This window comes from Pimephales promelas, chromosome 20 (genome assembly GCF_988280905.1).
Source record: "Pimephales promelas chromosome 20, fPimPro1.hap1.1, whole genome shotgun sequence".
NCBI classification, from domain to species: domain Eukaryota; kingdom Metazoa; phylum Chordata; class Actinopteri; order Cypriniformes; family Leuciscidae; genus Pimephales; species Pimephales promelas.
This window is the reverse complement of record NC_142788.1, coordinates 7,922,881-7,949,597: the sequence shown is the minus strand read 5'-3', so window position 1 is coordinate 7,949,597 and position 26,717 is coordinate 7,922,881. Positions and strand designations below refer to the sequence as shown.

The 26,717-nt window shown below is 39.9% G+C and overlaps 1 protein-coding gene across 4 annotated transcripts in view; it reads right to left on the bottom strand.

Annotated features, from left to right (window-relative positions):
* rbm10 (RNA binding motif protein 10) overlaps positions 1–26,321 on the bottom strand; it is a 48,624-nt gene extending 22,303 nt beyond the window's left edge. For 3 of the 4 annotated variants that reach the window (XM_039664032.2, XM_039664034.2, XM_039664035.2), the window contains exons 1-12: positions 26,171–26,321; positions 25,445–25,518; positions 21,223–21,733; positions 19,689–19,877; positions 17,996–18,065; positions 13,538–13,611; positions 9,528–9,614; positions 3,246–3,306; positions 2,987–3,145; positions 2,752–2,912; positions 2,566–2,663; positions 705–792 (exon numbers count right to left, since the gene is read on the bottom strand). In XM_039664032.2, coding sequence (XP_039519966.2) covers positions 705–792; positions 2,566–2,663; positions 2,752–2,912; positions 2,987–3,145; positions 3,246–3,306; positions 9,528–9,614; positions 13,538–13,611; positions 17,996–18,065; positions 19,689–19,877; positions 21,223–21,733; positions 25,445–25,461 — 1,515 coding nt within the window. In that variant the 5' untranslated portion in view covers positions 25,462–25,518; positions 26,171–26,321. Of the gene's footprint in view, positions 1–704; positions 793–2,565; positions 2,664–2,751; positions 2,913–2,986; positions 3,146–3,245; positions 3,307–9,527; positions 9,615–13,537; positions 13,612–17,995; positions 18,066–19,688; positions 19,878–21,222; positions 21,734–25,440; positions 25,519–26,170 lie in introns of all 4 variants that reach the window. The other variant, XM_089124464.1, reaches the window with a different exon arrangement.
* Positions 26,322–26,717: the final 396 nt, after the last annotated feature.

Below are 26,717 nucleotides of genomic sequence, written 5' to 3'. Positions count from 1 at the left end.
ATGAAAGGAAGATAATGTCTGTTCTATGTTATTGTACAATTAAATACAATCGTTGCTGAGTTTGCATTCTGAAAACTTTACCTCAGAGCATCCGTTAACTGAATGAATTTAGAATCTCACCTGAAATATCTAATAACATCAGCTATTGTTATTCAAGCAGCTGATTTCTGTAAATAAATGCAAAACTAAATGCATATTGCAGCATAGGGCGAAGTCAGGATCCATTAGCAACGATTTGAGACAAAAATAAGTCACTTCGTCCAGTGACTCGTACAGTAACATCTGTGGTAACTAATTTACTTTTAAACCTGACTTTTCTTGCAGTTATTTCAGTTTAATGAAAAACAAGCATGTCATTAAACGCATTTATAGAAATCGAACTTTACCTCATCCATGACAACTAATTTTCAATTCCCGTCTGACTGATTTATCCACGGTGGAGTTGAAAACAACAGTTCCAATCATTCCGCATACCTCCACGGCGTCATCAAGCAAAGCCGTCGTTGTTGTTTTGAATGTAGCGCCCTCTAGCAGCATAAAATCTTAGGTATTCCACCTTTAAGTGGAATAATTGATATTCCAACAGGGCCACGTTTACACCTTGAGTGCACATTCATAATCACTAATTGAAGATCCTAGAGTTAATTATTTCCTGCATGAGTCTATATAGTTTTTATCAAGCCCTTTCCCTGTGCTGTGTGTACCTGAGTGACGGCCCACTGAGCTGCAGCTATAGCTGTACTCGCTACGGTCGCCACGCTCACCCGACTCCCATCTGCCAGAAAAACATCGCTGAGACAGAGAGAGAGAGAGAGAGAGAGAGAGAGACAGAGAGTGAACACTCACAAAACTGTATAACATACATGTAAAGCATTACAGTAATAATGTGACCTGTGAACACACTCAAATGTGTGGCATTGCTGCATTTTCCTATTACACAACTATGACATCAGTCAGGGATCGGCTGAACATCGGTAATGGGCGATATTTGCCTCATTAACTGCCATCGGTCATCAGAAAATAAAAATGACATTCGCCAATGATTATATGTGTCATGAACCCTGTGCTCAGGAGAAACTTTTTTCCCCTCTTTTTATTTGGGCAGGGAGAGATACCGAGACTGAAGAGGGACCCGTTTTTGAATGTTATTTTTCATAAATAAGGTTATAATGTCAACCAGAAAGTGACATTAAAGGTTGTTTTTGTTTCATAAATTGGTCTGATTGAATTTGTTCTCATTCTAGGATAGTGTGATCAATAGCCGAAAGACTTGTATGTTTCAGTGGCATAAAAGAAGGAATAAATGTGATGCGAACAGGGAAAACCCACCACATGGTGAAATTTGACATTTAAATTTGATGTTAACGCAAATCCATTTTAATGGCGTTAATTTTTTTAGCGCGCGATTAACAGTCTTTTTGTCCTAGCAAACTTTGTAGTTTTTTCACATGCTTTTGCAACAGGACGGCATGCGTTCTGATCTATTTCGGCGTCTCGCGCTCGCCATCCACTCAAAGCCGGCTCGCAAGCCAAAACGTGTGTTTGCGGCGTGACTGTTGTTTTGTTTACGGTCTAGCTAGATCCGCTTGTGCTTTGGTTGAAGAAGCAACAAAACGTCCTCGCGCAGTGCAAGCCATTGAAATGAATGGGTATCAGATCGCAGCGCGAGGACGTTTTGTTCCGCACACACTCGTTTCGGCTTGCGAAGTAACGTTTTGAGTGGATGACGAGCGTGTGACGCCGAAATGGATGCCCTAAGATACTGAATGGAAAGTTTACTTTTAAAAAGTTGCCAAATTGTCCCATTAACAAGATCAAGTGATCTGTGTGTTTTGTCGTTGTGAACTGAGCTATCATCATCACAGCACGTCCGAAACACCACTTGATGATGGCCAAGCAAACACACACACAGATGATGCGAATTCTCCACCCCCTCGCCCATGTCCTGCTCCTGCGAATTCTCCACCCCCTTGCCTGCTGGGTCCTGCTCCCATGTCCTCCAGTAAAATATATATATATATATATATATATATATATATATATATATATAAAGACAATATAGCCAATTCTGTCCCCAATAGCTGTTTTGTTGGGGACAGAATTGGTGCGTCCTTCGAAGGCCAGGCTAGTTTACATGGTGCGTCCAGCCAGGCTAGTTTTTTGCACCTCCACTCTGCAAATGTTCTTAGAGAAAGACGCGTCTTTTCAGCTTGCCACTATAAATCACAATTTTTCTGCATTAAACTAGTGAATTTTCCCCAAGATATATTCAGAGATGATAAACAAGATGTTATTAGAATTATAATTTATTGAAAACCCAAATTTGACATTAAACTGATTCAATCTATTTTTAGACTTTACTGAAAATGAACAGGCGCGACATCCGACGGGTTTTCCCAGATCGCATCACAAATAACAAAAAGAAAAAAAACATCGGCATCGGCCATCGGCCAAGTTGTTATGATAAACATCGGCCTCGGTATCGGCCCAGAATTTCCCAATCGATGCATCCCTAACATCAATGTACAGCTGCAGGATCAGTATTTGAAAAGCATGAACTCGTACCGTTTGGAGCCCTTGGCAAACTCTACAGAGATGAGCTTGCCGTCGATAGAGAGAGGAGGCTGCAGGGACTGGAGGATCTGAAGCAGCTGTGAAGCTTCCTAAAACGGGATACAATCCCCATTTGTGTTAGTCTTGCACGTTTTGTTGGCGAGTTGTGGCCATTTGCAAGTAGAGTCGCTGTCTTACCACGATAGTAGTGAGCTGCAGAAAAGCAAACCCTCGGTTGAGCTGTGTCTGTTTGTCTTTGATGAGCCGAACATTTGAAGGGGAGAGAGTAGCAAACGGGGCCAAAGCGGACAAAATGGCCTCTAGAGTGGTATGGGGTCCCAGATTCCGCAGGATCAGAGCTGAAGAGATGTGAACACAGATGTGAACACCATCTTACCACAAAGTAAATGTGTTAAACGTGTGTACGACTTACTGTCATTGGCCACCTCGGCAGCCTGGGATGAGGAACTTAAGTTGAGAATTGGAGATGCTGTTTGGTATATGATGGGAAGGGGGAGTAAACCCTGAGCTGAGTCCTTTAACTGCCCCAAAGGTAAACTCTTTGGCACCTGAAGGAGTTTCAGCTCAGCCTCTGAAAAGAAAGAGTCATATGTGGAAGAACTTAGATTAATTTTCACATTTTTACCATTTGGAGCATTAGAAAAGGAACTGTAACAAATTTCCATTCACACCTGATTTTGGAACTCCACATTTGAAACACTTTTCTCTTCGTTTGAAGTTCTGGACTCCACACTGCCAATCAAAACACATGTTTGGGAAGACAACTACATTGCTTACAAGTATTTGTTCACTTAAAGGCATAGTTCATCAAAAATGACAATTTTATCATCTATACTCAGCTTTATGTTGTTCCAAACCCAGATGACTTTAGTTTATTTTTAAGAATTTGTAAAAGTAATTAAGCAAAGTATTCACTGCCATTATATGGACAAGCACGAGCGACCCAAAATTTAAAGGGCATACTGCATTAGAACAACACCAGAGTGAGTAAACGCTGACAATTTTCATTTAAAGGTGAACTATACCTTTAAGGTACACTAAGACTTAATTTAACATAATTATTTAATTATTGAGTTAAGAACAGGGTGCGATTTGTGAAAAAAAAACAGAGGGGGGGGTGTTTTGAAAAAAAAAAATTTTCATGAGAACATGAACTTCATCACTGCATTTGCAGGAAAAAAAAATCGTATTAACTCATGAAGTATCCTAACGCAATGTTTTTACTCTAATAGCTTCCCACGCATATATGAACTGTGATCATGCACCACAAAAAAACATGCAATAATTAAATCAATACATTAATAGTGTAGAGGCAAATTTATATCAGCCTCTCCTGAACCACGGATTGATTGCAAAGTTAAACCATAATAGTCAAGTCAAGTCAAGTCACATTTATTTATATAGCGCTTTTCACAATACAGATTGTATCAAAGCAGCTTCACAGTGATAACATGTAAGTAGCACAACACAGGTCAACAACATTGCTAAACACTAAATAAATAACCCCAACTGAGCAAGCTCAAAGCAAGCCAAAAGCAAGGCGACAGTGGCAAGGAACCAAACTCCATCAGATTGGATGGAGAAAAAACCTTGGGAGAACCCAGGCTCAGTCGGGGGCCAGTTCTCCTCTGGCTTACATTCATATTGTTTAAATATAAATATTAAATATAAATATTGTTTATGAATCAAACGGCGCCATAACATATCGCAGGCGTTGAGTCGTCTCATCACAGGCGTTGAGTCGTCTCATCACAGGCGTTGGGGCATCCGAAATCCCCGTGAGAGGCTGGACACAAAACTGGACCTGACGAACGCCATTTTTCTCGGGACAAGCGTCCCGAGATAACAGCAGAAAGGCAGATGGGAAATAATTAGCATAGCTGATGTTCATAATAATTTCCGTTATAACTCACAAACTCTCCGTAACCCGAACTCTCCGCAACCCAACCATACGCGCCGACCCGTTTGTCTAAGAGGCTGTCGAGCCCCACTGGTGCGTTAAGCAGTTTCAGTGGCAAACGGTTCCGTATGGCATAACAGAGGACTAGAAGGTAAGCATTATGTGAATGCTTGACTAAAGAGATGCGTCTTTAATCTAGTTTTAAACTGTGTCAGCGAGTCAGAGGCTCGGACCGTATCGGGAAGGCCATTCCAGAGTTTTGGAGCTAAATGCGAGAACGCCCTCCCTCCTTTAATGGACTTCGATATCCTAGGAATGACCAGAAGCCTTGAATTTAGTGATCTTAAGGAACGCGGTGGATTGTAGGGCGAAAGAAGGTCCGTTAAGTACATAGGTGCTAAACCATTTAGGGCTTTATAGGTCAGTAGTAGTATTTTGTAGTTGATGCGGAACTTAATAGGTAACCAGTGTAGAGATGATAAAATCGGTGTTATATGATCATATTTTCTTGACCTAGTAAGAACTCTAGCAGCTGCATTTTGTACTAACTGTAGCTTGTTTATTGAGGATGCAGGACAACCGGCTAATAAAGCATTACAGTAATCTAGTCTCGAGGTCATGAATGCGTGAACTAATTTTTCTGCATCAGAAATAGATAGCATGTTACGTAGCTTAGCAATGTTTCTAAGGTGGAAAAAGGCTGTTCTTGTAACATATGAAATATGATTTTCGAACGACAAGTTGCGGTCTAGTATAACACCCAGGTCTTTTACTGTTGTGGATAAAGTAACAGGACATCCGTCTATATTAAAGTTGTATTGTGAGAGGTTTTGTGAGTAGTTTTTTGGACCAATAAGTAATACCTCCGTTTTATCTGAATTTAATAGCAGGAAATTACGCGTCATCCAGCATTTTATATCTTTGAGACACTCTGTCATTTTAGATGAGTTAGTGTTTTCATCTGGTCGTGATGAAATATATAATTGAGTGTCGTCAGCGTAACAGTGGAAATTAATTCCATGTTTTCTTATAATATTACCAAGTGGCAGCATATATATTGAGAATAGCAGAGGGCCTAAAACTGATCCTTGCGGTACTCCATAGTCTACTGACGTTATCTTTGATTTTTTCCCATTTAAACAGACAAAATGAGAACGGTCCGATAAGTACGATCTAAACCAGCTTAATGCCTGTCCCTGGACACCGGTGAAGTTTTGTAGTCGATCCAAGAGTATTATATGATCTATAGTGTCGAACGCAGCGCTAAGATCAAGTAGGACTAGTATTGAGATACAGCCTTGGTCAGAAGCTAAAAGTAAATCATTTGTAATTTTAACTAGCGCAGTTTCTGTACTATGATGCGGTCTGAATCCTGACTGGAATTTTTCATAGATATCATTTTCTTGCAAAAAAGAGCACAATTGAGCGGACACTACTTTTTCAAGTATTTTGGACATAAATGGAAGATTTGAAATGGGTCTGTAATTTGCCAAGTTATTTGGATCTAATTGCGGTTTCTTAATGAGCGGTTTTATTACAGCCAGCTTGTATATTTTTGGGACATGACCTAAAGATAAAGACGAGTTAATAATATTGAGGAGAGGCTCTTCCACTACAGGTAATAGTTCTTTCAGTAGTTTAGTGGGTATTGGATCTAATAAACAAGTTGTTGGTTTAGATGCAATGATAAGTTTATTTAGCTCCTCCTGTCCTATCGTTGTAAAGCGGTTTAGTTGTTCTAGAGGGTCCATAATTGAAGCTGAATCATAAGACACCATAGCGGATTGTACATTTATAATTTTGTTTCGGATGCTTTCTATTTTCGCATTGAAGTAATTCATAAAATCATTACTACTAAACTGTAAAGGTATATTTTGCTCTGGTGATGTCTGTTTATTTGTTAGTCTAGCCACGGTGTTAAATAAAAACCTTGGATTATTTTGGTTATTTTCGATTAGTTTGCGGAGATGCTCAGCCCTGGCTGTTTTTAGTGTCTTTTTATAACGTGACATACTGTCTTTCCACGCGATTTTAAAGACCTCTAAATTAGTTTGTTTCCATTTACGCTCTAAGTTGCGAGTTTCTCTCTTGATAGCATGTGTAGCACTGTTGTACCACGGTGCTTTAATTTTCTCTCGAACCTTTTTTAATCTAATTGGCGCAACAATATCTAATGTACTAGTAAGAATGGTGCTTAAACTGCTAGTCATTTCCTCTAATTCATCTGTTTGTTTGGGTTCACTTTGCAGCTTAGATAGATCAGGTAAGCTATTTGAGAATCCATCTATAGTGGTTGGAAGGATTGTTCTGCCTGGTCTATAACGTGGCGCAACATGACATATTTCAGCAGTACGTATTATGCAAGTCACCATGTAATGATCAGTGACATCATCGCTTTGCGGTATAATATCTATATCAGTTGGATCGGTTCCATATGATATAATTAAATCTAGTGTATGATTTAGACGATGAGTGGGACCACTGACGTTTTGTTTGACCCCAAAGGAGTTTAATAAATCTGTAAACGCAGCCCCTAACGCATCATTTGTATTATCTACGTGTATGTTAAAATCTCCAGCAATTATTGCTTTATCGACATTTACCAATAGATCCGAGAGAAAGTCTGCGAACTCTTTTAGGAATTCAGCATATGGCCCTGGAGGTCTATATACAGTAGCCAGGGCTAGAGATAATATAGATTTCCTTCTTACATCTAAGAGCGTAACATTTAGCACAAGTACTTCAAATGAATTAAACCTGTGACCTGTTTTCTGAGTAATATTAAAAATATCTTTATAGATTGTTGCAACACCGCCGCCACGACCGATCAGACGAGGCTCATGTTTATAACAGTATCCTGGCGGAGTAGATTCGTTTAGACCGAAATACTCATTTGGTTTAAGCCAGGTTTCAGTAAGGCACAGAACATCGAAGTTATTGTCTGTGACCATTTCAGTTACGATAACCGCCTTAGGTGTGAGCGATCTAATGTTTAGGAGACCTAGCTTTAGAAATTGTTTTTGTTGACTGATATTTAGATTTTCTGGTTTAATTACAATAAGATTTTTGCTAGATCCTACACTAGATTTATTGTTTGGCTTCACTAAACGAGGAATAGACACAGTTTCTATATAATGTTCCACACTATGCTTATTAGTTAAGTTTGGACCGCAAAGGCTGTAATTTGGACTTTGACTCATTAGTCATCTGGTGCGTAATGTCTTGGAAATGTTGTCCGACAGCACAGCCGCTCCGATTCGGCTGGGATGGAGACCATCTGTGCTGTACAGTCTCGGTCGTACCGTCTCGATCAGGCTCCTGTAGTCCTTCTTCAGAACCTCCGTCTGCCGCAGCCTGATGTCGTTCGCTCTCGCGTGCAGCACAACAGCTCCGACGCGCTCGTCCCCGTTCAGGATCTCTGGAACCTGTGCAGCAACATCAAGAACACGAGCACCAGGAAAGCAGTGAGTGCGCACTTTACCTTTATCCGAATTAGCGCGGACATGGCGGACTATGGATGTGCCGATGATCACGGCGTCATCGCGTTCCGGCTCGCGAAGAGGGGAGAAGCGGTTCCGGGTGGAGATCTCGAAGACCGGGAGGGGCGGAGAGGCAGCTCTGGTCCTGGCTCGAGTCTTCCGCTGTGTGATCCATGGTCCATGTTGTTTCGGTGCCGGAATGAATGAAGCCTTAGATGATCGCATCTTCCTCGGCAGAGTAACGTACGGCGTAGATGAACTCGGAGTCAAAGAGTGATTTGATTTGTTAGCGTCGGCGCGTGATGCTTCAAGCGTTGAGTGCCGATCCAGCAGCTCGGCTTGCTTTACCAGCAGACCGCGGATCTGTTTCTCGACGTATTCCAGCTCCTGCTTCACCGTGAAGAGCTCGAATGTGTCTTCATCTGCACTCAAAGGTAATGTTAGACACGCATCTGATATGTTCGCCATTATAACGGATGATCAGTAAATTAGTAGTGATACTACAACTATCACTACTAATTTAGGATTGAAATGTCGGAAATAACTAGGATTCAGTGAAACGGGTGTAAAATGAGACGATCAAATAGGCGAGAGGGCACGCGTGGAATGCTAGCGGGCTAAAGGCTAGTAGCCAGGATTTAGGGAGGTTGGATATAAGTAGCGATATCAAAGCAATCCAATTGTTTTTTATAAGGAATACTATCGAGGATAAGTTCACATAATATAAAAATAGAAAGTGCTTGTTTATAAATAAGTGGTAAAGAAGAAAATCAAGGATTTGTGAAGAAATTCTCCGGAGCTACAAACACAAACAACCAGACGCAGTCGTTGTGTGTGTCCTGTGGTCCCTGATAGAAACAGTTAATAGAAACAGTTTTACTGCTTCTGTTAAGTTAAAGTTATAATGTTAACGTTACATCGCGATGCTGAGCTACAGTGAAATGATAGAAAAGACATATGCATCATCTATGTTAATCAATTTGCCTCATTCGCGCCTCAGAACCTCTAGACGCGCACAAATGCGTCTTTACATTGACTTAACATTGAAATCACTCGCGCCAGACGTTCAAGAGTAAGCGACTAATCAAAAAACCTTTGCTTTAGTCTCAGTTGAGTAAAACACCGTGTGTATAACTTCGGCCATTCTCAGTGACTGGGACACTAGCTCTGCTTGTCATCATAGAAACCAGATTGTGAGAAATCAGATTGTGATGTTTATTCTGAACAGCTATGTTGCCTTCCTTTCTACACACAGTTCCGCAGCCCAGCGCGGACCTGCAAATGTCTCGCAAGTGTTGATAGGCTATTATCCGTGAGGTGTAACCAATCAGATAGCGCTGTGGGCGGGACATTGAGCAAGTCTGTGCAGACTCGTGAAGATGTTTTCTGATCCATCTCACCACTAGTGTAGTAGTACTGATCACTTTGAGGGGGGGATAAAAATAATTAAGCAGAGGCAGGGATACATTGACCAGAAAGGGGGAAATCCCATGCATCCCCCCCGAAAAAAAAAAAAATAAATAAAAAAATAAAAAAATAAAAAAATCGCACCCTGCGAACATTAAGAAATGTACCTTATTGCAGAGCCAGTCTTCATTTGCACGGGGTTTTGGGTCACTGTAGTGCATAGATACTCGCTGTCCCAAAATAGTGAGCACGCTCTGAAAGTGAGACACAGAAGAAGAGAGGGGACAACAGAATAAAAGAGGGTAAATATCATTTTCATGGTGGAATTGGCACACTTGAGACCTCATCTCAACACAAGAGGGGAGGAGAAGACTGGATAAAAGAGAGAGAGGAAGTCAGATATCACCATCAGCTTGAGAGGACTCAGAAAGACGCGCCGGCCTGCATGTGAGAGAGCGTTTGCGGACACCCTCTCCGGCCAAAAGCCTCAACCTCCCCCATTCAGGGGAACAAAAATAAAATATCACGCTCACTCCTGCCCACCCACATTAAGCCACAAATAAAACATCCAGACAGAAGATCACAAAAGGAAATTCATACAGCGATGACAGGACACATAGAATAAAGACTTGAATGTATTACTGTACCTGAGCCAAAAATAAATGGGACAAATCCTTCAGGACCTCAATGTTTAAAAAAATGCTGACAACTCCCCTCATTTGAGTTACTGGCATTAAGAAAACATCCTTAATGTAACTGTTTACTTAAGGAAAAACAACAATTATTCAATTACCCGATTTTGAGGACTTTGGAGGCCTGATAAATAAATACAAACAACATGACTCCATGCTTGTGTATGGCATCCCTTCGTTTGTACCAACAATAAAACAGAAATAACATTAACTAACATTAGCCTGTATACAAATCGAGATCTATTCTAGTTGGGACCCCAGTCCATTCATGAACGATCTGCAACATGCACAAATGGCAAGCACTGGCTGAAAGCACCCATTTCTACTCTGACTGCTAGACAAATACCAGAAATCAGAGTGCACAGCATGAAAGAAAGTGTGGATTACAAGGTATTGGGCTGCTACTGTACATTTAATGAACAACAAATCAGTGAATTTGCACAATTCTGCGAGGCTCGTAGCAATAAATTAGCAGCAAGTACACAGTTAATGTAACGTCTTTAATGTGAAATAATAGGTAGTCATTACCTCTGTGCAGACAGAAATCCCAGTTTAACTCTACATTGCACTTTCGACGCTGAGACATGGTGTTGATACTATGGGAATGTCTTCAGTGTGCGCAGTTGTCTGAAACGTGTGAAATCACGCCAATGTTATTGGCCACGGCAGTCATATGATATCACTGGTGCAAAATTAAAAATTACCTCATTATAAGTCAACAGCTTCTTAGTCTTCAAGAAGGGTCTTTGTTTGTGTGAGAAAAAGTTTGTGTTAATTTGTTAAAAAGATAATAAAGAAACTAAAGCTAAAAAAAATAAGTTAAGAAGTTGTGTTTCACTGTGTCCCCGATTTATTTCAGTGGACAACTGTAATAAATCGGGGACCTGTTTGGGAGCAAAACACACTTGGTTCAGCTATCGAGGAGCTCTGCTGCTCTTGCTCAGCTCTCTTCGCTGGGAGCCAGGCATCGGCACTTTATGGCATGGATTGTTTCGCCATGATCTCCATAGTAAGGTATTGAGATCTTTGGAAATTCAGCTCGAATAGTCACATCAAATAATTTTGAACATAGAGGGGCTGTGTGAGCACAGATATGAGAAGATGCCCCAGGTTAAAGAGGTACTTTCAAGCCATCTCTCCCAAGTCTTCTCTGAAGGCACAGGTCTTCCACTGATCTTTTCAGATCTTCCTACACAGCGGCAGGTCAGGCCCTTGGAGCACTGCACACTACATCAATTTTGCAGGATTTTACCAGGCCGACCTTCTGAAGCACCTGGACCAAGGGGAGGGACTGGAGCACCACAGAGCCACAGATCTCATCCTCCATGCCACCAAGCAGATGGCTTGGGTCATCGGTCATTCTATGGCTGTGATGGTTGCAATGGAGAGGCGTCTGTCGTCAAACATTTTGGGGATAAAAGAGGGGGAGAAATCCTTTCCCCTTAAAGGGATAGTTCACTTTGAAATTAATTTTTGATATGTTTTAGCTTATCTCAAGGGCATCCAAGATGTAGGTATCTTTGTTTCCAAAGTAGGAAGGTTTTCCCAGCTGGATCTCCTGAAAGTCCTTCTGCTACTCTTCTCCAAGGAGGACTGAGGTTAGAGCGGGCAGTTGATAGAGCAGATGGTTCCAACACTAAACTTCCCTCACTTGCTTCTATAGTCTTCATCAGCTCTTTGAGACTGGACGCTGAATATATGCTCCACTCGGTTGGGTTGCTTTTAATGAGCTTTACAAACTGGGAACGGCTAATGTGGTGGAACAGTAGTCTGCCCTTTTCCAGAGTGGGTGCGTTCGGTAGACACAGTGGAAGCTGTAACCTCCCTAGTCAGCTCTGCCCCTCGGGACTCTGGTAGGAAGATTACCTAATAAACTTTGATCCTAGGACCAGTCTGGTCGCTGAAGCATCCCTGACAGTTATTAGATGAGGCATCAGAGCTGCACCTCTAGGTGCTAAAGCTCTTGGTCCCTTGGTATGCATCCTATATGGCAACTCTAGGTTCAGACCTTTGGTTTGGACTATGCTTCGTTCACTGCAGTTCATTCAAAGAACAGCTGGTGAGCAAGCATTTGTTTAGTATGGCCTTGTGGGTTTAGCGTCAACACCACAACACAGCGTCGAGTTCCCTCGAAAGGGAATGTATTAGGGTTATGTTTGTAACCGGGTCCCTGAGAAGGGAACAAGGTGCTGAATCATGGTGTTGACGCTTTAACTCAGAGCCAATAATTTAGACGAGATATGACGGCACACTTCCCCGGTGTCCACTGAGAGGTTTTTCCCAGCTGGATCACCTGAAATTCCTTTTGCTACTCTTCTCCAAGCAAGGGTTAGAGCAGGCATGTTGATAGAGCAGATGGTTCAAACTCTATACGGCATCTCTCACTCTCTTCTGTAGTCTTCGCCAGCTCTTTGATACATGCTCCTCTCAGTTGGGTTATTTTTAAAAAGCTTTACAAACTGGAGATGAAGGTGGGACCTTCAGGCACTCGAGGCATGCCTGCATGTTTTCCATCAGATCATTCTGAGTGTATGACGTTTAATGCAGAACTTGCCCTTTTGTAGTCATGCTGCCGTACCAGTGACATCATAAGACTGCAGTGCTTTGACCAATAAATGATCTTGCTTTCGCCAGAGTTTTCAGTAGAATTGCATGGGGAGGTACATAACTGCATCATTATTTGGGTCAGTTTTTTGGTGGCATCATCAATACAAAGACGAAATTGTGGTTAATGGCTTTACAAGACCATCAAACCAATTCTTCCTGTTTAAGTATGGGGTTCTTGATCAGAATAAGCAGCAGTGTGGACCATAACTTGTGATGTTCTCTAGTATTCAGCAAGGTTTACAACAGTTAGATTGGGAGGGAGAGACCCAGTAAAGTGTACCGTAAGTTTCTCTGAACAAATGTGTCTGCCACAGAGTATTTATTTATTATGACTTCTTCCTGGCATTAATGTAAACCGATATTCAGTATATCAGCTAATCTATGAACACACTGGTAATAACTGAATAATTCAAAGATACGTTAGAGGAACATTCTGCTCAAATTCTCATGGAACTCTAAACTACCAGAACTCAAACCCTTTGGGAAGTTGAGTGGTTCTGCCATTTCAAAGCCATGAGGATTTGACAAGAGAGACACAAAATATAGGGCAGGTCTCAGACTAGGATTTTACAGTTGCCAAGAAACACTTCGCAGCTAACTGAAAAAGGGAGACAATACACACAAACTGAGCATTCATGGGCAGCGATACGGTTGAATTTATATCATGCTTGGGCATTTCCAGAAAAAAAACCCAACTAGTAGCAGAGTCAAATATTTGCACTAGACAGACTGCATATTCTTAGAATGGCAACCGGCAGACCTCATTCTTAAGAGATGGCGAAATTTGTGAAATTATAAGGAATCCAGCTATAAAGGGCATATACATCCATACACGTGTGGTCTTTTAGTGTGTATGTGTGTGTGCAGTGTGAAGTGACCTGGTTGGTCTCCATCCAGCGGCTGGCCTCCTGCAAGTGATTAAACTCGACGAAGCCGAATCCTCTGCTCTGACCTGGAGACACAGCCGTCGCCGGGCCACAATGACAGAACACAACGCAGTGAGGGGTTAGTGTTTTCATATCGACAGAGAGGGAGAAAGAGAGAGACAGAGAGATGGTAGAAAGAGGTATAGATGTATTCTAACCAATAATAACACTGCTGCCTTTAAATTGCTAGAACTGATGGCTCTTTTTGTTTCCCTTTGCTATTTACACCAGTCAATTTAACAATAATCACACATGAGATTCATATGAAAATGTGGGTACACACAAAACTATACATCTATTAGATTTCTGATGTTTCAGCAACAAAACCCAACATCTGAAAAACATTATTATGCACTACCATTCACAAGTTTGGGGTTCTTGAAAGTCTCTTCTGCACACTCAGGCTATATTTATTTGATCAAAAATACAGTTAAAGGGATACTCCACTTTTTTGGGAAATAGGCTCATTTTACAACTCCCTTAGAGTTAAACAGTTGAGTTTTACCATTTTTGAATCCATTCAGCCAATTTTCTGATATTTAGAAGAATATCAGTAACCAGACAGTTTCTGAGATCAGAAACTGTCTGGTTACTGATATTCTTCTAAATATCAGAAAATTGGCTGAATGGATTCAAAAATGGTAAAACTCAACTGTTTAACTCTGGGGGAGTTGTAAAATGAGTCTATTTCCTAAATAAAGTGGAGTATCCCTTTAAAACAATAAATTATTGTGAAATGTTAAATGGTTTTTTGTAAAGCTGAATTTACAGCATCATTACTCCAGTCTTCGGCGTCACACGATCCTTCAGAAATCTTTCAAATATGCTAATTTTATGGACAGACACACACACACACACACACACACACACACACACACACAAAAAAACATTTCTGATTATTATAAATGCTGAAAACAGTTATTATAATTCAATATTTATAATACTATTTTGTGGAAACTACAGTACAGGATTCTTTGGTGAAATAAAAGCATCTATTTGAAATCGATTTTTATTATGAAACAATGTAAAAGTATTTTCTGTCACTTGTGATCAATTTAATATGTCTTTCCTGAATAAAATGAAATAAAAGAAATATTAAAAAATAAATAAATCCTAGTGACCCAAACTTTTTAATGGCAGTGTGAGTATGTGTATATGTTATTATTATTATTATTATTATTATTATTAGATGCTTTAGTAATTGCTTTACTTTATCTAACATGTAACTTTTTGGATACTCGTTATTTTAATGTTTTGACTGTCTAATTTATATACAATTCTAATTAATACCTATTTTTTTATGAGGCATGTCTGAAATCACACCAGGCGATACAGTACAGGCCAATTATATCAGTCAGCCTGAAATGCCAAAGTGGTTAACAAAGGTCTCTGGCTAAACTGCCAACATAGGATTAAAGCTGTTTGAAATAGGCATTCCAAGTAGGGCTGTCAAACGATTAATTGCAATTAATCGCATCCAAAATAAAAGTTTTTGTTTTTTTGTTTGCACTGTGTATAATTGTTTTGTATATATATATATATAAATAAATACACACATATACATGTATATTTAAGAAAAAAATATATTATTTATATATAATATAAATTATATAACAATCTATATACATGAAAATATTTCTTAAATATATACAAGCATGCACCCACATATATTATGTAAACACAAACTTTTATTTTGGATGCGATTAATTGCGATTAATCGTTTCGTTTGACAGCCCTAATTCCAAGTAATCCACTATTGCATTGTTTCCAACTGCAAGCAAAACATCAGCACAATATGTTTTATTGCTATAGTTAATTGATAAAAAAAGATATTATACTTGAACCACAACCATTTTAATATGAAATAAATGGACTGACCTCTAAACTACGGCAAATGGCTGTTCCACATCCGCTAAAAGTCAATATCTAAGAATTTTTATCTTCTCTCCAAAATACCTTCATGCCACTGACACATAAACAGGGTGGAAAAAATAAAGGAAACACCTAATAATACATTGATACCAGGGATCTATACAGGAAAAGAGCCACAGCTTTAGTCCTTCTTGGAATGGTGTCATACAAGCCCTCAATCGTGTGTTGTGGGATACTACACCATTCAAGAAAAGAATCGAAAATGTTTAGCAGATCAACTCATACAGAAGATGTTTACAATTACATTTACATCTGGTAATCAGCAAGGCATTTGGTATTTGACCTCCTCCTGCTGTTCAGAAAGACATTCTCAGTTGTATCTCTGCAGGTATTATCACATAACAGTGTTTGCCTCTTAGGGGGCCCCTAGTCCGCTGTATACAACTGTGTGTTACAGCAATCAGATGCAGCTGCCTATATTTTTATGGATTATGTACAATATTTGAAAGTAAGATATATTTTTAAACACTGTGATTTATTGGTGTCCGTTGGCTTTCTTCAAATGCAAACCCATCAGAGCATAGACTTAACCTAATGTGACTAACCTTTGTAGCGGTGTAATTAAGGCTATTCACACTTAGGTTTGGTTCATTTAATAAAACTCTGGTGCGATTGCTCTGTTAGTGTGGTTCATTTGATTAAGTGTGAACGTTGCCATTTGAACCCTGGTGAACACCAAACAAGCGGACCGAGACGCTGAAAAGATGAGTCTCAATCCGCTTCCAAACGAACTCTGGTGCGGACATGATCATCCCTTACATGTGTTTTACTGAACTATACATCGTAATTGGCTAAAACGCACGCACATTTTACTTTACTTCCTGAACAAGTACGCACCCGAATACGAATTGCTTTTACATTAATGCGAATCTCAGAGTCCAACCGAACTCAGTCCAGCTCCTTCAGGTAGTCATGGATTCAGTTTCTCAGTGTAACCCTGGTCCGCATGACAGCTTTCACATTAGCAATGTGTCACGCAAACTGTTCCTCGTTCCGCACTAAACTGCCAGAAAAAAATGCCCTGAAATATGAATACAACATGGAACAAAGTCATCTAAACGAACCAAAAACAGGATATGATGTCGCAAGATGCAACCCTTAGAAACTCTTTACTAGGGTTGGGTATCGAGAATCGATTGGAACCGGGACTAACTTTTCGTTTTTCCCGGAATCATTCAAATGTTAAAATTTCGATTCCTAGTTTCGATATTGACAGTCCGCCGACCGGAAGAAGAAACCGCTGAACAACACCAACGAAGAAGCGTCTAACCGCGCGAGTCGAACATGAGTAGCTTACATTGGCGGTCCAAAGTGTGGCTTCACTTTTCTAAAAATAACGAAGTCTTGGCGAAATGCAAAATTTGTGACGGACGGAGTATTTCCTTCAGAAAGACCATTGGTTAGCAAGTTTAGCTAAACTTTTTTGACCCTGCCTCTTAAAAGAATCGGAATCAAGAATCTTTAGGAACCGGAATCGAAACAAGGAATCGGAATTAGAATCGTTCAAATTCAAACGATACCCAACCCTACTCTTTACACATATTATTAGCTTTTTGTGAGTTCTACACTGGTAAAATAAATCCTCATATGTATATGAACATACAATAAGCAGATTTATCCCAGAACACAGCTTTGTTTTGGATGTTCGGTAAGTTACGTCACGAAATATACGTCATAAAAGCTGTTCTTCAGGTTTGGTGTTAAAAATGACATCGTGAACGCTAAGCGAACCAGGACTAAATGTATAATTTTCTTTTTTTGGTCCAGACCAAAAGAACCGAACTACCAGAGTCGACACGCACTAAATGGCCTGAAGAAACAAAACGCTTTTAAATGGTGTTTACCTTACTTTGTCCACCCTTTTAGCTGAGGATACAAAATATGAGGATCTTACCCATCAAAAAAAGCCAACAATTGCTCATTAAATGGTCAGCCACATTTATCCGCTCAACACAGCTTTTGCAATATACTTACACAATACAAGGTGCAAGATCTTCCACAGACTTCATGACAAGAGCAATCAAAGTGATAAGGCTGGAAGAACATGTGAGGCAAGCTTGGCACTAGGAGTAGATGTGTTTGTGCGAAGGCATATACATTACTGTTCCTTGTGGATGTATCATGTGTGCATGTGAATGTTGTCTGGTTAAGAATAGTCTGACAAGGGGTATGGTAAGAAAATGGTCATACACAATACAGAACAGGAACCAATCAGAAGTGATGGCTTAAATGAAAAAATGTGCAAGGGGTTACAGAAACATACACCTGAAGATTTCAAAACACCAGTACTAAGCAGCCTTTTCATTCAACTCAAATACACCAGGAGGAAAGTGAGAAACACGACAGAGACTGTACTGAAGTAACACACTGACCTAGGCAGACGCAAGAGTGAGCTAAGGCTTGTTATGAAAGGCAGTGGAAGAGAGACTTGGAAGTCAGTATGGGGTACAAAGAAGCCCTCCGGTAGAGCACGCTTACCTGTAGACTTGTTCCTCATGAGGCGGACTTCCCTGGGCTGGACCCCCTGCTCCTGCAGCCGAGCCCGAATCTAAAGAGCAAACACCAGACACTTGATTTGATGAGCAAACAAAACATGGTGTTTGCCCAAAATTGGTATTCTAATAGCTGGATGACTAAATATTCCAGGTTCAATAAAAATAGTGTCATTTGTAGTATACCGTGTATATAACACCAGAAAATATTAACCTATCCCACAGTTTCTAAAAACTACGTACAATGCGCAATGGAAGTTTATAGTGCAAGCAAACAACTGCCACAGAGAAATCTATTATAAAGTAAGAGTATTTTGTTTTGTTTTCTGTTGTAATTATCTTGTGTGGTATGCATCTATGTGTATCTTGTGTGCAGAGGCTGACAGAGTACACAGCTTTATTGCTTGAGTAAAAGAACAGATACCCCTTGCTAAATTTACTCAAGTACAAGTAAAAGTACTACAGTCAGCCGTCTACTTAATTAAAAGTACTTGAGTATCAAGAGTACAAGAGTACATTTTCTAAATATTGCATTACTACTGCCACAGTGCTTACATTTATGGACAGAAACGTCCAACATGTAGTTGTGAAAAATGTTAATGTCAATACCTTGGAGAATGTAAAAGGAATTGAAAGTAAAATCAAGTCATTTTCATATTTTACCATGTTGCTTTATTTAACATTTAAGAAAAAATCAGAATATTCAAAAAATTTAAAAATTGGGCCACGGGCTGGCACGTTCACTGGATGGACCGGCTGCTTCTTTATCCATGGTTTCGTCTCTTATCTAAATTGGACCATGGAGTTGACTTTGGTGGGAAAGCTGAGGGTGATTGCTGATAGGCTGTACCAATCAGTGGCGCCTGCACAATCCAATCATGTTTGAGAGGGAAACAACAAATTGAGGGTTTCCGAGATTCCTTATTTCCATGTTTGTTTGTTTTTTTTTTTAGAAGTAGTAACTCGTACTCACGGTTGTGGAGTAAACAGTACAATATTTCCCTCTCAAATGTACGTGAGTAAAGTCATGAGTACTCCCCAAAAATGATACTTGAGTAAAGTACAGATCCCTCAAAATTGTACTTAAGTACTGTACTCAAGTAAATGTACTCCGATACTGTCTGGCTCTGCTTGTGTGTCCATGTTCTAACCAATAAGATTCCAGTGACAAGCAATTGTCTATTGGATGCAACAAAATCGATTTAAAAACAGCCAATCAGAAGAGCGTGTGGGCAGAGTCTCTCCGCAAATGCACTGCACTCACAACGAAGTACATAATTAAATAAATATTGCACCAATTTAACACTATTAAAAATACATTAGTGACTGAAAAAATCCTTGTCATAGAAAACACTTGCTTGTTCACATTGAGTTCACAGCATGAATACACATTTCCATTTGAAGATCTGAGGTGAATTATCATTTTCGCTTTAAGTATGGCTATAAAGGTCACACACAAAATGATATTCATACTCACAATAAATTAATTTAATGTTTAATAAAGCACATAATCAATACATGAGATTATCATTGTCACGTGTGTGTTGTTGTTCTAACTGTGGATGGTTGGAACAAAAAGTCTGATTAACATGGACAAGATACCTTTTTAACGCGCATCCCAAGCCGTCACACACACACACACACACACAAGTAAAAAAACAAAACAAATATTGACAAACCTCGTTAGCGGTTGCATTCGGTGGTAGCATTCTCAGCATGACAACGTTACTGGGTTTCTGGACCGGCTCTGTATCAGACCTGTAGTCCTGGTCACGGGGTTCTGTATCCTCCTGGCTCATTTCCAGAGCATTCTGGTAGTTTCTATCTCTCATTTTGCCCCTAGCTGATTGGACTTGGTCAGGAACACCCTAAATCAGGAAGATATGCTGCGTTAATGTGCTATGGTAATTATGGTAAATACCAAAAGCCGACGTGAAAATACACATGAACACCCCCTCATGTGGTATTTTCCACTGGGCAACTCGTAGAATATTTTGATGGACAAGTTGCCGAGATGAGATAACCTTTGATCTTTTGAAAATGGCGGAGAGCACCGCGAGAGTCGTGAATGGTAAAATATATACTATTCATGATCTAGAAAATATAGGCAACAGCATTTTATTTACCTTTTGAGTTTTGATCAATCATTTTCTTGCTGTTGCAGATGACTTAAGCAATCTAAAATAGTTTTAGCTAAATAACAGGTCTGGATCTCCATCTTTTTACCACATTACGAAAACAAAAGCACTTGAATGCAACACACTGGTAAATACCAGTTCACAAGTGTACCAGTGGAAAATATTTTCCATAGCACGTGAACCCAGCAATAGTCCTCCCCCTATAGACCCCTTTTGCGCCGACGTCACAGTTACGTCACGGTGCTAGCTGGAGGCAAAACAAAGTGAAAACTGGAGGTGGCCAATACAAAACAGCACAGATTCGGCTACATAATAAGGAGCTTAAATAATTGTTACTATTATTAAATGTCATCTTGTTGTGTGGTTTGGTGCAAGAATTGATGAAAAATGAATATTCTGTATCTGGAACTTTTATTTCTAGAAAATATTCACATCATTAAAATCGCACTGTAATGTCACTCTTTACATTGTCGTGGTCTCGGCGCTGGCTCTGCAGAACTGCGGATCGTACACACAAGTCTTGTACAGGACCATATAGGCATCTAAAGATTTATATGCCCTCAGTTTCTCTTTACGATCGGTTTCTCTATAAGGTAGGTGTAGAAGTCAGGCCACTCAACCGAGGCAACGTACGTTAATCCTGTCAGATCATCCATGCATTGAGTGAGCGTGTAGGCGACTACAGGTCTGCCAATCTGGTTCTGTCCGTTAAAAATAACTTTTGGAAATAACAATCGCGGTCCTGGACACTGAGTGACCTTACACATTAAGATAATATCGGATTTTCTCCAGTCATTGTTAAAAAACAAGCTAACAATCCTTGCTAACTAGCGTTAGTGAAGCGGCCAGATGGATCTTTCTGCCTCCACCTAAGCTCCGCCCACAAAAAAACGTCACCATGTTTACCAACTGTAAAAGGGTCTATATATAACTCTTCTCAATTTTTTTAATCACCAAGAGATTTCTTTAGACTTGTATAATGTTTAGAGCATAAACAATATAAGGCAAGTAAAGCAAATTAAGATTTAAGTATCATACAAAACTAAAACCGTTTTGGAGAGACAACTGTACTCACTTGTTTGTGGCCAAGATGTGTGGTATATTTGTCTTCCTCAGCACCACATTCGCCTTGAGAGTTGTGCCGTCCTCTAACTCTGCCCCAAGTGTTGTCCTCATTTTCTTCACCTCCATCAGGCGTTTGGTCCTCCTCATACACTTTCTGTCCTGATCTAAATGTCTGCATATCTCTCCTATGTGCATCCATCTCTGGTTCAAATTCATAATTCTTATCATCTTGCTGGAATCTTGAATGGATGTTCTGATTTGGGGGACTTTTTCCAAGTTTGTTGTCTTTGGATCCACGTTTCCCCTTTTGGCTGAATCCGGGTCGATTATTCGAGAAATTGCCTGAGGCGAAGTCTCTCACACCTTCGAAACTATTGTCACGCTCGTGTTGTCTTGCATTTGTTAATCTGCTATTCAGGCCTAAGCCATTTTCTTGTCCATAGCCACGATAGTCCATGTCCCTATAGTCGTGTTCATCAGACTCTTTCCCATAGCGGCCCATGCGGTCCCCACGACCACCCCTAGGGCATTGAAAAAGAGCAATATTTAGGCACTCTGTAGATTAAAGCTTTCGGAAAACTCTGTTAAAATGCAATCAACAATCAAAATTTGCATCCTCTTTGCTAGATGCTTTAAATGAATCATTCAATGACTCACTCATAAATACACCACTCGTTTCATTACTGGATGAATTAGTGTTTTTGAACAAATCTCTTGAGTGAATGATTCAATGATGAACACATTTTAACAGTCACATGTCGCTACCTAGTTGAGTAACAATGTAATTAATACAATTACTTGCTTGATATAAATACAATACAGTTACTTGAAACCGTTCTCTCTGGGTCGGTAATTTGAATGTTCCGGTGTGTTTTTGTCAAAGGTTAATAGACACTGGCGAATCGTTGTCATTTAGGAATAAGGTCGCATGGGTGTTTGAATAGTGATCTTTTAACGATTAATTGTGCAGCTCTAGATCAGATCGAGCACCACAACATTCTTCCAGTCAATCAGCAATTAGGGTGCGTATCTGCTTGTGATGGAGAACAAGCGAGTCATTTGTAGAGACTAGAGAAAGAGAGATGGCTGAGAATATATTACCAAAGAGGAAAAGGTTAGAGGAATGTAGGCTACGATCAGATCTAAGAGCTAATACTCTGAATATTGGGAAACCTTCCAGTGGTGGAAAGGTCTGAAAATGGATGAGATGGTTCTCACTGCGGAACATGAAATCCACAGGGAGGAGTCGGATCTGGATCCAACCTTACATACACCTAAACCAACCCAACTCCGCCCCCTGATCCCTAAACCCAACCCTAATCCTACCCATCTCCACCCCTTGGATCTTGATCCGACTCCTCCCCATGGATCTCATGTACTGCATTGAGGTGCTACTGAAATGGATGGCAAGGTTGAGTTGTTTCTGCTCGATATGCTAGTAACATTAATTTAAGATATGCTGGCGTTGTAATATTAGCTTAGTAATGAGACAGTCAGATGCGGCAGCTTTTAAAGTCGTTGCCTGTGTTGCAGTATTGCATAGTGCAGGGGTGTCCAATCCTGCTCCTGAAGGGCCACAGTCCTGCAGAGTTCATCTCCAACCCCAATTAAACACACCTGAAGCAGTTAATCAATAGCCGTTTCTCAATATGCATACTTGTCTGTACTTGTGTTCTTGTGGACTTGTAGTAGCCGAAGCACTGTTCCAATTCAAAGTTCATATCTAGCCAAGTCCACTTCAAATCCCCGGATGTCTTCTTGATCCACCCCGTTTACCGAGGATGCATCGAGAGGTGACTTGTGTGGACTTAAGATAGCCAGGTAACCCAGAACGCACCTCGCACCAACCAGCAAGCGTCAATAGGAGAGGAGAAAATCCGCGAAATATCAAAATACTACTGTTATTGAGTCATGAAATGTAATTTTAAGAGTGTTTCAGGCGAGAATGTGGTTGTTTAAATCTCAAATCTGTAGTTTATTTATAAAGATAGCGCCTATCTGAAAAATGCATCTGACGTTTTCGGAGTTCTGACATCCAAGCCTACAGCGGACACTCAGCGAGATCAACAGCGACTGGAACAGCTTATCCTCGGCTAGTGCTTCTGACGCTTGCCGCCGGCTCTGACCTCTCTAGTCTAGTGGATAAACCTTGACATATAATTCGTCTTGTGTATAAGTCTATTTTTGGTCTCATTAAACTATAGTTTGTTCCATGGCAAAAAAAAAAAATGTTCTTGAGGTTTCATAACTAATGGCTATTTAACTTCAACAACATTTTTTATATATATATATATATTATCTTCACTATATGAACAATAAAATAAAATGACATAACCCTGTCTCTGTTTGATAAATGTCAATAAAAAAAATCAATGTTTTATATTTTTTAAATGAAAACAAAAAGATCATGTTCATTTTATTATAAATATATGCAGTGAAGAGAATCGCGTTGCCTGAACCACATGGCCATTAGGCTAATAGGCTATGTTGTTTGTTTTTTTTAATGAAAAGAGTCAGAGAGGTGTTTTATAACATATTTCGTTTTATTGTTGACGAAAAGATGCAGAGTTGTAGCAAATTTCGTTTTATTTTTGCCTAAAATATAGGCTATATAAAGAGATAACCGGAGTAGAGCGTGCTGAGTGACGCGATCAAGTACGCTCTGTTCCATTTGCAGAAGAACCCATGCGTCCTCGCATCCTCGGGAGTTCGTTCTCCCGAGACTAACTTGGCTAGTCTGAACTACCAAGGATGCAAGTCCGAAGTCTGCGTACTTGGTATTGAGAAACGGTGTCTTAATGTCTTACTAGGCATACTAGAAACTTCCAGGCTGGTGTGTTGGTTCAAGTTAGAGCTAAACTCTGCAGGACAGTGGCACTCCAGGACCAAGTTTGGACTCCCCTAATGTGTGTTCGTTATTTTGGTGGTAGAGTAATGAAGGCCAAGATGAGTTTATTTTGGATAGGGATGTGTTTGTTTGGGTGTTGATTTCAAATAATCAACAGTGTTTCTCAGAAATAACTTACTGCACCTTTAAAGGGTTAGTTCACCCAAGAATGAAAATTGTGTCATTAATAATTCAATAAATAAGTAAGACTTTCGTTCATCTTCGGACCACAAATTAAGATATTTTTGATGAAATGTGGTAGCTTTCTGTTCATCCATAGACACTCAATCACTTAATATGATGAACAGATTGAATATAGGCTTTTATTCATATATAAACATTGATCAGTGGACATAAACAGAAACTGAACCTGCTTGACACATAATGGGAACAAACCTCTTGCATAACATGCTCAAACGTGCTGCGTAAAATAAGAATGAACCTCATTGGTTCTTGCACATGCTTGAGCTTCCATTAACCACAAATGATGTGAGTTGATGAATGTCTACGTTAATAAAAGCATAAATTCAATCTGTGCATCATAACAAAGTGATTGTGATGAATGTCTATGTTAATAAAAGCATAAATTCAATCTGTGCATCATATAAAGTGAGTGTGTCTCTTTGGAAAATGTTGGACTAAACCAGTTTTACAATCTCTTTATGAACTTTTTGAAGTGTCAAACAATGTGTCAGTTGTGTAGCTGTCTATTCAAGGACAGAAAGCTCTCAGCTCTCAGGTTTGGAATAACATGAGGGTTCTAATTTATGAAAGAACTTTAATTTTAGGGGGAACTATCTCTTTAAATCTGCATGCTCTTCTACTCCAACTCAAGAACCACCAATCATGTACCGTCAAGCATGTGGTAGTTGACATACATTTTGAAAGCAGTGACAGTGTCAAGTGTTACATTTTAACTGAAAACTACTTCAATCCATCTAATTCTTGTAGAGTTATTATCATCGATGAAGCTTTATGACCTCTTAATTGAAAGACAACATTAAATATTTGTACATCCATATGTTTGTAAATCCTTCTATTACACAGCAGTACTATTTTAATAAGCTGCAAAAAAAGTGATGTTAAAAGGGTGAGAAAAATGGTGACCAGCTGCAGTACCTTTAAATATACTTCCCTGCATGCATACATATCTTAATTATTTTGTAAAAAAAAAAAAAAAAAAGAAAGAAAAAAGAAAAACAGTTCATAGGACATTTGTCAAAACACTGAACATGTCTGACAGCAGAAAGTTATGTAATAAGGTCAAAACATTAATTTATGAATCCATCCTGACCAGAGGTTAAATGCACATTCATATTAAAAACATAAGAGAACACTGACCTACCTCCTCTCATAATCCATGCTTCAGTGCAAGTTGACAGAAACGCCCACCTCTTCCTCTGCCTGCTTCATTTACAACTGTTGGTGAAATTTGTAATAATCAACCCTAAAATGTATTAAAATAATGCATAACAATATGGATATCATGTTGACTTTTACTGTTTTTTTTAGCTGCCATGCACACGAGTAGGACGGATACAGTAGTGTGTGTGTGTGTGTGTGTGTGTGTGTGTGTGTGTGTGTGTGTGTGTGTGTGTGTGTGTGTGTGTGTGTGTGTGTGTGTGTGTGTGTGCGTGTGCGTGTGCGTGTGCGTGTGTGTGTGTCCGAAGCATAGGGGTCCGAACCCAAAAACTCGTTCGCATGTCGTTGCACCCTTACGCCATTTGGAAAAACTACAAAAGGGCAGAAATACCGTTGTCAGAAATGACATAATAGTTTTCTGCAGGGCTGTTCAGTCATGCAAATGCTAAATTGAGCCTTACACCAATCTATAGAAAAACATATACATCTAATAAATACATAAACAACAACCGTCAATGAAATCTCTACCTCTGCGTAACCAAATAAATAGCATGTGAAAATACACTTTACGGAGCTGCGCGTGACAGATTCAGTCCAGAGGACACGGACACCAACCAAACCCAGTTTAACGAAACAGGAGTCCAAAAGCGCCGAACTTTTTAACAACAGTATTTAAATTGCATAATAATAACAACACGAAGTCATTTACCTCTGTTACAGCAGCAGCGTCACGAGCACAGAAACTGATACAGTGTAAATGCGTGACGCCTCACTCACGATACAGCTCGGTGTAAGATGGCCTCAGCCCGGTAGGCGGGGACAGACCTCTCACGCTGATTGGCTTAAAGCACACTGGCATACAAACGCATAATATACGTGTTAGATAAGGTGACCATTTCTAATGCTAAACATGGAAACATGTTGTTCGTTTCACAATAAGCGTACTTCGATTCAGGCCGTGTCTGAACTGGCACTCGTGTACTTGAGATCTTGAATTAGCTTTGCACTGCAGTGTGCGTAAGGTGCCGTGTCCCATTTGTTGGGTTCCAGAAAACTGCTGCTCACTAACGCCCCCCATGCGCCCTTTTGCAATGTCGCATACTACTATCTCACTAGTGAACAGTGTGTACACTGTGTCGTATTGACCCTCAAACCGTATTCAATTTATAGGCCTTAATTCTGTAATTGTGGACAAATGTGGGCACAGAGGACTCAGGTGTGATCCTATTTTTTATTTATTATAAATGTTATATCAC